General features: G+C 39.5%; 1 protein-coding gene across 3 annotated transcripts in view; it reads right to left on the bottom strand.

Annotated features, from left to right (window-relative positions):
- The window catches only part of plekhh1 (pleckstrin homology domain containing, family H (with MyTH4 domain) member 1), a 111,679-nt gene that overhangs the window by 23,334 nt on the left and 75,000 nt on the right, over positions 1-13,345 (bottom strand). For 2 of the 3 annotated variants that reach the window (XM_084392691.1, XM_084392689.1), the window contains exons 2-7: positions 11,837-12,006; positions 2,565-2,627; positions 1,309-1,458; positions 1,139-1,222; positions 955-1,036; positions 727-870 (exon numbers count right to left, since the gene is read on the bottom strand). In XM_084392691.1, coding sequence (XP_084248817.1) covers positions 727-870; positions 955-1,036; positions 1,139-1,222; positions 1,309-1,458; positions 2,565-2,627; positions 11,837-11,980 — 667 coding nt within the window. In that variant the 5' untranslated portion in view covers positions 11,981-12,006. The remainder of the gene's footprint in view (positions 1-726; positions 871-954; positions 1,037-1,138; positions 1,223-1,308; positions 1,459-2,564; positions 2,628-11,836; positions 12,007-13,345) is intronic. The other variant, XM_084392690.1, reaches the window with a different exon arrangement.

The following is a 13,345-nucleotide window of genomic DNA, read 5'->3' as shown; positions in this document are numbered from 1 at the left end:
GTGTGCGCGTGCTTGCGTGCGTGAGACTGTCATGTCAATCATATGTCAGTGTAATTATAAGATTATGAAAGTTATGAGGTTATTAAATGTCTTTCTATGTTTGTTCTTCTATCGTCGACGTCAACTTCTCATATTTTTTTAATTAATGTCTAAAAATATAAAAAGAAGGATAACCCAAAAAAGGCCCGAGGCCCGGCCCGCATGTGAACTATGACGTGAAAATTGGCCCGAAGCCCGGCCCTAGGGGCGTAAAAAAGTCGGGGCCCGTCGGGCTCGGGCTGAAATGCAGGGCTCTACTCAGTATGAATTTTTAATAATGTTAAAATGGTTTAATTTATGAATTTGATTATGTACTTATGTACTGCGCATGCACAGAGACTCCGCCCACATGCTCTTCTGATTGGCTGTTACTTGTTATTGAAAACTTATCGCTTATCACTTCTGGTTAGGACACACTGTAAAATGGAGTAGGCTACAATAAATAGCAAAATAGGTAAATTGTACATAGAAGTCTCAAAGGTACAGTATCAAAAACATCTTGGTTAATTTTGAGGGCAGAAAATGATGTAAAACTAAATGCTAAAAATTAAGTTACTTTAATTAAATCAACAGTTTTACACCATCAGCCAATATTTGAAAAGACTGTTCCGAATGTGCGAATCTATTTCTGTTCAACGACACTAGAAAGAGCTTCAAACCTTCTGAAGGTAGAAGATGATTATGTACCTGTAGAATTGGCTATGCGAGATCCTGTCAATCTCCAGCCCTCCTCCTGGGCAGGGGGAGTCCCGGGGCAGCTGGGAGGGTGGAGTGGGCTGGAGGGGACCAGGTGGATATCCACTGCTGGAGACAAGGGCCTCTCGAGAAGAGCTGACAGAGACACAGCGAGAGGTGTACAAAACCAACAAAAACAAATGCTATAAGGAAAGAAAACAGGAAAGGAACTATGTTTACTCTGAAGCTTGTCTTGCAGTATGAGGATCTGCTCAGCCTGCTTCAGATTTGCCTTTTTCAACTGCTGGTTTTCTGTTTCCATCTACAAGACACAAAAAACAAAGGACACTCTGTTTCAACAGAAAAAAAAAATTGGGAAAAAAACCCAAACATTTATCCACAGCACTTTCACATTTCAACTGACCTCTCGCAACTTAAACGTGACCCAGTCTTTGATTTTGGCAGCCTTCTCTTCAATAATCTTGGCCTCTTGGGCTCGAACCAAGTTCTGCAGATAAGGAGGGCAGTTGAGCAACGTTTCAGTCCTTATGTGAGAGTTTAATAGCCATCTCTTCCTTTTTGTGAGGTCTTTACCTGCTTCTCCAGCTGTCCTTCAAGACTCTTTATGATCATATCTTTCTCCTGCGTTTGACTGCTCAACTCTTGATAACGCCTGTACAAGGAGTTTTCCGATTCGCTGGGCTGCATGTTTGCAGACTTCAGTTTCTCCTCCATAATGTGGACCTACAATGGTAATTTTGATTAAGCCCTCAAAGAGAAAAGGGTTCAGTAGTGGCCAAAAGTGATGCCTGGAGGGGATATTTGTTTTTATTGACCATACAAGTTTGATACACAATCAAAATATGAGGAAAATATTTTATTTGTTTTGAATATTTTAAGTAGGAGGGAAGAACAATACACTAAAATTGGTGAAGGTATTTATCTGACAAAATTATTTGGTTTTATTTTAGCATGCAAAATATAAAGGCACAGAAAACAAAAAGCTCACAGGAAAAAGCATACATTGACTACAGCATGTGTTCGTAATTTCTTTGTATGACAGCCAATCAAAAAATTATGTCTGAACAATTTGGCATGTTTCATTGCGTTATCACAAATAAAACGATTGACGCCATGCATAAATATGCAATGTGCTTACAAAATCTATTTGAAATAAGGGGGAAGATGTCAATTTTCCTAGGTTGGCATCACTTTTATCCACTACTGTATTTATCATCATGTTATTTAAATAATAATAATAAAAATAAAAAAACAGATCATTTTCAAGAAAGTATCATTTGTGCTCCCATGATTTATTACTTATAATTAATTACAAAATAAGTGAAAGGATACTGAAGTTAATTCGAACATTTATTTTTATATTAATGTTTTGTGATGTTTTTCATCTGAATATCAGCAAATTTCTGCAAAAAAATACAATTTTAATTATTTAAATCCATCTATTTAAAATTAAAAATAGTTTTGTATTGTCTATGTAGTTTTTATTTTTCTAAAATACATTGTACATTTTCTGGAAAAATAAAAACTTTTGACTACTGACTTTTGACTTTACTCTAATATTTGCACAATTACACATTGTGTAAAAAAAAAAAAAAAAAAAAAAAAAAAAGCGTATATATATATATATATATATATATATATATATATATATATATATTCATTTCAATGTGTGATTTATTTATTATACGGCAGGCACACTGAATGAACTTATACAATAATAATGAAATATCCCTTTTAAAAAAATATGGCAAATAGAACACCATGTCCTGAGTATGATTCTAATACAGTAATTTCTGAAAAATATGAAAACGGTGGTACAAGAGCAGTACCTGTTTTTCAGCATTCTCTGCCCGCTGGTCAGCCTCTATCACTCTCTGTTCCAACTCCTGCATCTATACAGAGAAAAAGAGAGAATCATGGAATGTTCCATCGAGGCTAGGATGTGTGTGTGTGTTGGTTATATAAACTATAAGTGTGAGATAAACTAAGAGAATAATCTACTCTATATCTGGCTTTCAGTGTCGCTACCTGTCATACTTAAATGATCATAATCCGGCAGTAAATACTGAGGGCATGTTGTACTGGTACGGGTTTGGGCACGCTTATACCACAAACCACTGTAGTTATCAACAGGACCACCATGATGGCCTGACAGCGCAGGGAAAAGATTCGGGTACATCCTAGTAAACAAGCCACACACTCATTCTGTGCGTGTGTGTGTATGTGTGTGTGTGTGTGTGTATAATATAAGTGAAAATAAGTGACCCTATGGCCAGGTTTCATAGACCAGGCTTAGATTAAGCCAGGATTAGGCCTTAGTTCAATTAGGGCATTTAAGCTTTTATAAATGTGCCTTAGAAAAGAAATATTACTGGTGTGCATCTTGAGACAAAACAATGGAACAATGATATATTTTAAGATATGCAAGTGCAAGTTTACTTTCAGTAAAACAGCTCAAACATGTATTTTAGTCTTGGACTAGGTTTAAGCATTGCATTTGCAACCAGGTTTATAAGTCTTATTTCAGATTTCATATTTCAGCGTTACAGATAGAACAGTGATACGTATGCAGAGAGCGATGAATGGCTTACAGGACAGGCTGTGTGCAAATCGTTTATATGGAGATGTTTGGGCACGTCTTATGCAAATTACTAACAGCAGGCACACACTTCTGGATTCATCAACATTAAAATGATAGCAAACTCAATTTACTTTGCATCTGCTCCTGTTGTAAAGCTGTTTTGAATTTGGTAAAACAATCTTTTCAATAAGGTTCATTAGTTAACTACATTAGTTAAGATGAACTAAGAATGAACAATACTTTTATAAATCTTAGTTAATATTAATTTCAACATGTACTAATACATTATTAAAATCAAAGGTTGTATTTGTTAACTGTAGTTAATGCACTGTTACCTAACATGAACAAAAAGTGAACAGCTGTATTTTTATTAACTAACATTAACAAGGATTAATAAATACTGTAACAAATGTTTTGCTCATTGTTAGTTAATACATTAACTAAAGTTAACTAATGAACCTGATTGTAAAGTGTTACCGCAACTTTTAACTTTAAACTAAAAATGAGAGATGAAGGGGAAAAAATGCTGTTGGAAGGAGTGCTAATCTGTGCATGGATTATCTTCTCACATAGAAATACTGCGAATAGATAAGCAAAAGCTAGTAAGAACTCACACAAACAGAGTTCCTGGCCATGATGTGATTTGTGCTCACTGTTTCATGAGCTCACTGACCCAGTAAAAAGGAGGACAAGTATACTAATGAATTCCCACTGTATGACAGAGCTCTCCTTTTGTTCAAACTTCTTTGTTCTTTCCGCCCTTTCTCGCTCCTCAAGCCAAAAGTCCAGGGATTCCCAGGAGGCACTCTCTCCATGCGAGAATTCCCTGAGCGTAGAGGCCAGAAGAGCAGCCTGTGGGGTCATTGTGTGGAGGTGTGACTCTTCACCTCAGGGTCACCAAATGTACAGAAATGAATAGATGACACAGCGACAAATATGAACAAGGACATGCTTTCGCTGACACTTCATCAATCCGCATTACTATAGGAATAGTGCCCACTCACCCAAGCTCAGCACTGACCTCAGGTTAGCCTCACCCACTCAGCAATGATTCACTGAGCATTAAGAGCTATTCAACAACTATGCCGTAAAGTTTACCGGTGGTGAATGGAGAGTGTTGAGCTACCAAGCCTCAATAGAGTTAATAGAAACATCTCAATGGCACGAACAGATGCACTTCCAAGATACTGTAATATAGACTTTACTCAGAAGACGTTTAATTTCTCACGAATGAAAATTGGGCTGTGAGAGTAGAGTCTGTTTAATTGATCAAAAAATGGTCAATGGTTTCGGCCCACCAAAACTATTTCGGCCAAATATTTTTAGTCGTCGGAATATGACTGCATCACTTGTAGAAAGATGTGTTTTTTTGGCCGAACAATGAACCTACTGTAGTAGGTACTGTATGACATACTCAAAGTATATACAAATTTAAATGCGGAGTTAACATGATCTTCAACGTGATCATAGCACTAACAAAACAGCAGTTCTCAATATTCCTTTGGCTCCGCCCCGCACCACCTTGTTGTCATTCTTGTCAAAATTATAGATAGCATCTACTCTGACAAAAGTCTAAAGATCTAAATGTTGAATTTGCATCATTAGCAAGCGTGGCAAGCAGGGCGGGGCCGAGAGCCGTGGGAACGAAGAATAAGGATGGACTGACGGTTGACTGTATGACAGGCCACAGGTTAAACAGGTGGAGGCAGGGCAGCTGCTCAGGCATCGGACAACCAGGTATGTGAAAAATGTAACAACTGTTCTCCTGCAGTTGCTATGGGTAAATGCGAAGAAGGTTTCCTCCTTGGTTGAACTCCAGAACTTAACCAGTTGACTACACCGCCTCAGAATATGGAAGCAGAGAATTTGAACTATGCATTAATGACTCTGGAAATCACCAGCATAGCATCCGTCTGCCATGATCAAGACTCTTACTAAAACATAGCCTTTTTTACAGTAAAACTGGGTTTCATCAACCTTTTTTAGTGTGTAGGACAGTTTAGTTGCTAAAATAAGTGTCCATAGTTAAAGAAACATCAAAATACTGTCTAAAAATGTAATGATTAACCATATTAGATATAGACACCAAAAGTCTGAAACAACCAACAGCTCAATAATTAATTTGAGAACTATGCAAGAAGATAAAGACTAATGAAGCAGGGATGGTGTTTTTATGGAGAAAGATTGAGTTTGAGAGAGCGAGAGGGAGAGCGAGAGCGAGAGATAGCAAGAAAGCATTATTGCTATTCCAGGCTAATCCTCCTGTCTGGCAGCTCATTAGAAACAAGACAGTTATACAGAAAGCATGAAGAACTAGGCCAAATCCCACATGAGGACCAACTTACGGAATCTTCTACATTTACTTTCTCATTTTAAATGCAAACACATGTGGCACTCACATAAGGAAAGGATGATTTCTGTGTGAAGTCAAATCAACACAATCAGGAATTAAGTATATCTTACAACTACCGTACATCTGAGAGGCTGAGCGGTTTTAAACTAAGTTTTGGCAACAACAAAAATTGCTCAACCACATATCACATTATACTCTTTTTAACACAGAAAATGTGCATAAACTATGCACAATACACATACTGGGCCTCATTCATGAAACACGAGCAAAACTGATTTTTGTGTAAAACGTTCATAAAGCCGTTCTGACGTAATTTTTGGATTCAAGAAAATGTTTGTATTCTCAAAATGCTAGTTGGTATGAAAGAAATTGTAACCTGCTCCCTACCACGTGTAAATGGCACGTAAAACATTCATAAAATGCAGCGCTTGTCACTGTCACTTTTTACCAAGCCGTCCAATCACAGTGGAGGAGGGGCGGGGCAAATACTACACTGACCAACCATCCTACTCGTACAACGACTGACCAACAATGGAGGAGTTAAAGGGGTAGTTGAATATGATTTCACTTTTCTAACTTTAGTTAATGTGTAATGTTGCTGTTTGAGCATAAACAACATCTGCAAAGTAACAACGCTCAAAGTTCAAAGCAAAGGGAGTATTTTCTTTTAAATAAATTGCTTTTTAAGGACTACAACAAAGTAAGGACTACACGACATTCCTCCCAGGTTAGTGACATCACTAACCCTAAAATTTACATAAACCCGCCCCTGGGAACGCGATTTATAGATTATCAAGACAGAATATGCTAATCAATGACTAGATGATAACTACACATAAGCTACATAAATTCACCAACTAACCATTCAGAAATGTTGTCTACATGTCACTTCTTCTTGAGTCTCTCCATCTTTCTGACTTCAGTTTAAACATAAAGGCTAGAAGTGAAATTTCCAGTGCATGTCTATAGCCCCTTTCACACAGAGATTCCGGAAAATACACGGATAAAGTGACCCGGGATTTGACCCGGGTTCATTTGATTTTGGTTCATTCACACTGCCAGTGATTTGCCGGAATCAGAGAGCGCGTTCACACACAACCCGTGTATGTCCCGGAAAGACACGTGACATCGACTTGTAATGTCTCAGCAGCGTCTTCAGTTTGCTTATGAGCTGCGATTTCTCTCTCGAGAAACCACGCTTGTGCATTTATTTCTCTGATTCGATCATAAAATTGCGCATTTCGTACCGTTTCACAGCTGGCGAACGATCCCGGCTTCAGCGTCATCACTACAACACGGCATTATTACGGCTTTTGTTCACACAGCGCGCGTCCCGGGACTGAACACGGCAATGTTACTAGGTCCCCAACCCGGCATCGATCCCGGCATTAAACCCGGGTCGTGTTTGCGTTCACACAGAAGGCGTTCCGGCAATTTGCCGGCAATTTCCCGGGTTCAATGCGCTGTGTGAAAGGGGCTTATGTGAGGTAAAAGGACACAAGCTGTTGAAGCTCCGCCCCCTGTGCTGTGAGCAGCAGCTCATTTGCATTTAAAGGAACAGACACAAAAACGGTGCATTTTTGCTCACCCTCAACAAGTGACAACTTTAACATGCTATATAAAAATATCTGTGGGGTATTTTGAGCTAAAACTTCACATACACACTCTGGGGACATCAAAGACTTATTTTACATCTAGTGAAAAGGGCATTATACCACCCCTTTAATATTGCTGGTTACGGTGTTTTTATATTAAGTAATATTCTTCAAAATGAGATACTAGTAACACGTTTCTGCCGTGGATATTCCAAATCATAGCAACCAAAGCGTTTCAGCTGGGCCTTCAAAGTGCTCTCAAGTGCCACCAGCTGGCCGTTTTCAGAAGAGCACCAGGCATTTTTTCAGCTGGCTAAAACGCTTTGGTGGAGACATGTTAATTAAATATTTTTTGCTAGGCATATGTCTCTTTTGTATTTATGCAATATACTGGAACCAAACCCAAGAAGGAAGTCCGGAAGATTCCACAGCGTTTCTGGACACGTAATTTGCGTAGTTGTAATTCATAGGCAGGGATTATGCTAATTGTGAATGAGAGCGCACGCGTGCACTATTTACAAATGATTGGAATTCATTAATATACACACATTTAACTATCAAATCTGATGTCTGATGTTTACGTTTGTGAATCCAGAGGAGAGTTTTCGGGGAGGTCTGTTTTACGCGCAAATTACTCCGAATGTACTCATATATTTACGAAAGTTTCATGAATGAGGCCCAAGATTTTGTGCAGAATTATGGTAGTGTGCTATTTGAACATAGCATATGTGCACTTACAATTTGAATCTTATTCTACTATGGGATGAACTTTTACAACTGTAGGGCATGCGTACGTGAACAGAATGGAAAATGTATTCCCTCGCGCCAGAATGAGAGCTCACACCCTTCACACAATTTTATGTCAAGCTTTTCCTCTGCAAAGTGGGTCAATGTGTAAAACACTCCTAACGCCACCCAGAGAAGCAGATGAGAAGCATATGAATATTTTTTAAAAGACACCAGCAGCAAACACTCAACACTTTCCTTTGTCCGCTTCAACAAAATAAGCTGAAACCCATGAGACACTGAGCCCTGATATCCAGTGAGAGAGAGGCTGGAAAGAATGGGAGAGCAGGAGAGATTGGAGGTCAGGGTGAGCGTAAAGGCTGTTAGAGACGATGACTAGAGTGGGAAGAAACCTGATGGAGGACGTTTGGGAGCCATCCAAGACTTAATGTCCCTGTGGTCAGTGTGTTTGGACAGTAAACACCCTAATGGCACCACCACAGATAGAAAAAAACAACACAACAACAGACCTACCACTTAGACCAAAAAGAAAAACAAAATTTATGTTGTTTTTGGACCGACTTGTTAACATCAAGAAGAGCAAGAACACACATGGTCTACAGACCCATCTAAAATATCGTTTATATGTTCCTCCGTAAGGGGATGTTTAATCCCCAGTGTGTTTATTGAGACAAAGTTATGCATGCAAAATGGTTAGAAGGTGTTCTGATTCTTCAGTAAACGGTTTTATGGCTGAAAAAGGTTTGAGATTGACTATAGCACAAAATCTCAATCCTGAAACACACTTTAACCGAGCATGTAAGCACAGATGCTTCTGGCTATGCTAGCTCCCTCACTCCCTCCAAAATGTGTCTAATACAATTCACAAAACAACGCAAGTATGCTTTGCATTCTCAGTGTTGCCACAAGAGGCGCTACATCAAGTATTAGCATAAATGTCTTTTTTTTTACAGTCAGTTTCCTCTTTCAGGTCAACTACTATCATGGCAGTTTAAGATTTGCTATCACAAAACCCCTAATCGTAAGTTCCTAAACATACTAGACAAGCTCATGAATGCAGATGCTCTAGCTACGCAAGCTCAATTTTGTATGATGATGCATTCCGAATGTGCCTGACTGCAATTCACAATGCAAGACAAGTATGCTTTGCATTCATAGGGCCAGATTAGCATGAGCAGGGGACAGAACAGGGCAAATTAGCGTGAGAGCGCAATCCCATAAAGGCAAATTAGCGTGAGAGCGCAATCCCATAAAAGTGCCGATACAGTACCTAATATGTAGTCATATAGTAGGTTCATTGTTTGGCCAAAAAAACACAAGTGCCGATAACAAGCTGTTAGTAAACCAGGTCCTTAGTGTTGCCACAAGGGGTGCTACTGCAGGTATTAGCGTAAATGTCTTCTTTTACAGTTAGTTTTGCTGTCAGGTCAGCTTCTATCATGGCGAATCAAAAGTTTGAAGAGAATCTTGCTAAGCAAGTTGGTTAAAGTCTAAATGTTTATAGCGACCAGTGGCTGGTTGCATAAACTGCTTAGACTAGCCTTAAAAGTTAGTCATCAATTATTATTATTTTTTTCTTCAAGACTGGTCCTAAAGTCAGTTACATAAAAAGGTAGATCGGTCTAATTTGAATCCAAAAAGTAAGACTGATTACCTCTCATCTAAACTGCTTGGCCAAACTAGTTATTATAAAGGCTAAGTTTATGCAACTGCCCCCTGAACTAGCTCCCCCGGCATAGACTTGAAGGTAACTATATCGCCCCCATGCCACTGGATGCGATTTTTTTCACAATAAAACAGGCGAACAAAATCTCGTAGACATGAACCACAATATCATAGAACCTTGACTCTTGACTTTGCCAGTAAGTAACCACCTAGAACACTAAATCTACCACATAGCAACATGCTAACAACCACTCAGAAAATCTTAACAACCACCCACAACAACCTAACAATGTGGCCATTAGGGAAAGCAACACCATTTTCTTAAAAAAACTATAAAAATATTGTTACTTGTGCTAATCTGGTCATTAATAATGGAATCCTTCCCTCGTCTATCACACACACACACACACACACACACACACACAGACACACACACCTGTATATCCACTCAAGCATTCACACGAGTCATTGGTTTTTCCCTGCAGGGCCGCCTGCCAAGTTTAACCGTTAACCTTTTCTTGCAAGACAAAACACTGAGGTCAGTGCAGCATGACCAAACTGTAGATGAGGAGGGAGAGAGAAAGAGCAGAAGAGAAACTAAAGCCGCTTTTCCACCGAAATTACCCGGAACAATTTGTCCCAGGAACTTTTTTCCCAGGAACCTTTTTTGCCCCAGACCGGTTGCTTTCTGCGTTTACACCGCGGTCTAAAGTACCGGGAAGGTAAACTGCGCGCAACTGCTCCTCCCAGTCTGCGACGGACAGTAATCAGTTTTGAGCGCCACATTTATAAGTATGGAGGAGATTCAAACTGTGCTGCAGTTATTGGTTTACTAACGAGGTAGGCTAATTAACATAACAAAATAGACGAGCACTGATACTAAAGCGTGTTCAGAAAGCTCGTATGCGTATAAAATTAGACAAGGTATGTTGTGAGATGACTGGGACGAACGCGCAAAAAATTTCCTTTTGCGCAAATACGCTTAAAAAAAGCCTGAACCCCGTCTATCAATCATAAATAGTGACAGTCTTGTAAATAGTTGTTTGTTACCAACCTCAAAGCGCTATTTCAATCCTGTTATAGTAAATTTGTAACATGGTTTGCCTTGCAATAGATGACAATGTGTAAACATAATGACTTAATATTAAAAGCTGTGGCAGAAAAGAGACGAGCACTGATAAAGCGTGTTCAGAGCTCGTAATGCTAACGTTAGATATAAAATTGTATGTTATCAGCTATTGCGGACATTGGCCGTGAGATGGCTGTGACGAACGCGCAGAAAGTTTCCTCTTCCACAAATACCCAAATAATAAAGCCTGAAACTCGTCGCCAGTCCACCAGTTTTTTTTTATTAAATTCCATATTTGCAGACAGACAACTTTACTGCATGAAGCCACTTTTTAAAAGGGAGGTTAAAAATAAAGAAAATGCTGCGTGGAGTCATCCAACCAAAATGCGGCGTGAACACAACCAATCAGCTTGTGCAGCGCACAAGTCCCACCCCTGAAAGTTCCTGAACTTTGAAAAAGTACTACCTCGTGAGCAGGGACTATCGGAGGGGGAAATATTTACCCGGAACTTCATTTAGACCCTGGTTCCTGCGGTGTAAACACATCGAGTACCAGCCCAAAGTTCCTAGTTCCTGGGGAAAGTTCCTGCGGTGGAAACGCGGCTTAAGCAACTTTTTCCAAGATTATTTAAAAAGAAGTAAATCAGAAACAGAATTAGCTAATATCACCCTTACAAAGAATTACTTTGGCGGTACAGCGATGAAACAGATGATAATGGGGTGTTTTGATATATATCAAGATACTGACTGATTTCAGTGTTCAGGTAACATGGTATGTACATGGTACAACCAAGGTATTTCAAAAAACATCATGGTAAATGTCACACAGTTACGGAAGACTTCATGAGCAATTCATAAGATGCAACCCAGCAGCATGTACCCTGTTTACTAAATTATAGAGTGATGTTTACTGTCAATGAAAGTGGCTTTGTTAAAATCCAACTCAAGGGGATTGATATTTGTTTTGGCTAGATGAATTCATGCATACATAAGCTGTGCAAAATGTACAAAATAAACAAATCATATGCGCAGCTGGAATGCAGTGGGCGATTTTGTAGACCCTGTGTTACCCATAATACCCCTTCTTTTACCCTCTCAGCAAGTAGGTGGCGGATATTTCCCGCTTGCAGGCGAAACCTCATAAGCTGCGTCTCCAGAGCGATGCATCGCTTCTGCCAGTCCACACTGGTGTTGGGCACTGCTGCCGTGGCTATACCCTCCATCACCTCTGCCATCTGTGCCTGTGTGCCAGTCTGCCAACCTGAAGGAAACAGTGATGGAAATTTGTCAGAGAACACAATGAACTTTTACATGAACACAAGGCAAAATAGGGGACAGGGTTAACAGGTTTGCCTTGAAGCTTGTAAAGGAGGAGTGGGACCTTGGACCCGGTCTGGTTTAGAGAGAGGAAAAAAAAAAAATTTCTTCATAACCAAAGCCTTAATAGTATTGACCAGAACCATTAATCTGGCAACAGTGTTTACAGACACAGGCTTATAAATGTCCTTGAATGAATTCCAAAATGTACCAACAGCCTTGTCCACAGATAATCAAATGCTTCATTTCCAGGGTTGATTTCCACACCTTTTGACTAAATAATTGCCATGAACTTTACACAATCATTCTTGATTATTAGATAAATATTTGAACATTTTATAGAGATTGCACTGAAGGAGAAAAAAACAACTAAGAGTTGAGCATAACTAGCATAATTTGAGATTATGAAATTATCAGTTAGGAGAAATAAAGGTGCAATTCTGAAAATAAAGGCACAATTTTGAGATACACGGTCTTCCATTCGTTATCATTTTAGTATTATGCCTATATTGGCATTATACCAGCCACCGACCACCCTGCTCCCTTAGAAATTGAAATGGGCCCTGGCCATTAAAAACACCATATTAGTGGACCATTACTAGTGTAACTGACAGGAACTTTACTGGAGTGTTTTTAGTGGAGTTTAATTCCACTAGACAGTCTAATAAAAAAAGAGGCCTGAATCTTGGTGATCTAAGACTGACATTTCCCATAAGATGAGAACACACTCTTGACATCACAGGTCTGGCGGTAAACTCTCTGTGCCAAGGGTTTCTTTTCACCTCTCTTTTATTGTTTCCCTCCCTTCAAATGAGCTCACTTTTTAGTGATCACCTAGGTAACCACTGAAAAGCAAACTTGAGCTGTGAGCTCATAGAGATGACACAGTTTAACAAAGGCTACCTTCTCTCTTTCTCTCTCTCTATATATACACTGTAGACACTAATATACACATGCATATATCGTTTGAAGGCCGTGTGGATGGGGTTAGTCCAGTTATGCATGTGTAGACAGTTTACCCAGCGGCCTAAGCAATCCCTACCCTATATTCAGCCACCTAAATATCCCTGTTCAAGCAATCCCTTCTTAATTACAGGCCCAGGGAGAAACAGGATCCTGGCCCACACAATGGAGTCTTTCTGCATGACAGTCCCATTACCAATATAAGGGAGGGGGGTCTTTCTCTCTTCCCCTGAAAAAGGGATAAAGAATGTGGCGGCTCAAAGGAGACAAGCTCTTGAATAGTGGAAAGCGCTGCTTATTTTTACCTGCACAAAGCTGAC

This window comes from Rutilus rutilus (assembly GCF_951802725.1).
Source record: "Rutilus rutilus genome assembly, chromosome: 21".
NCBI lineage: Eukaryota > Metazoa > Chordata > Actinopteri > Cypriniformes > Leuciscidae > Rutilus > Rutilus rutilus.
Note: the sequence above shows the minus strand (reverse complement) of the source record. Positions and strands in the feature narration are given on the sequence as shown.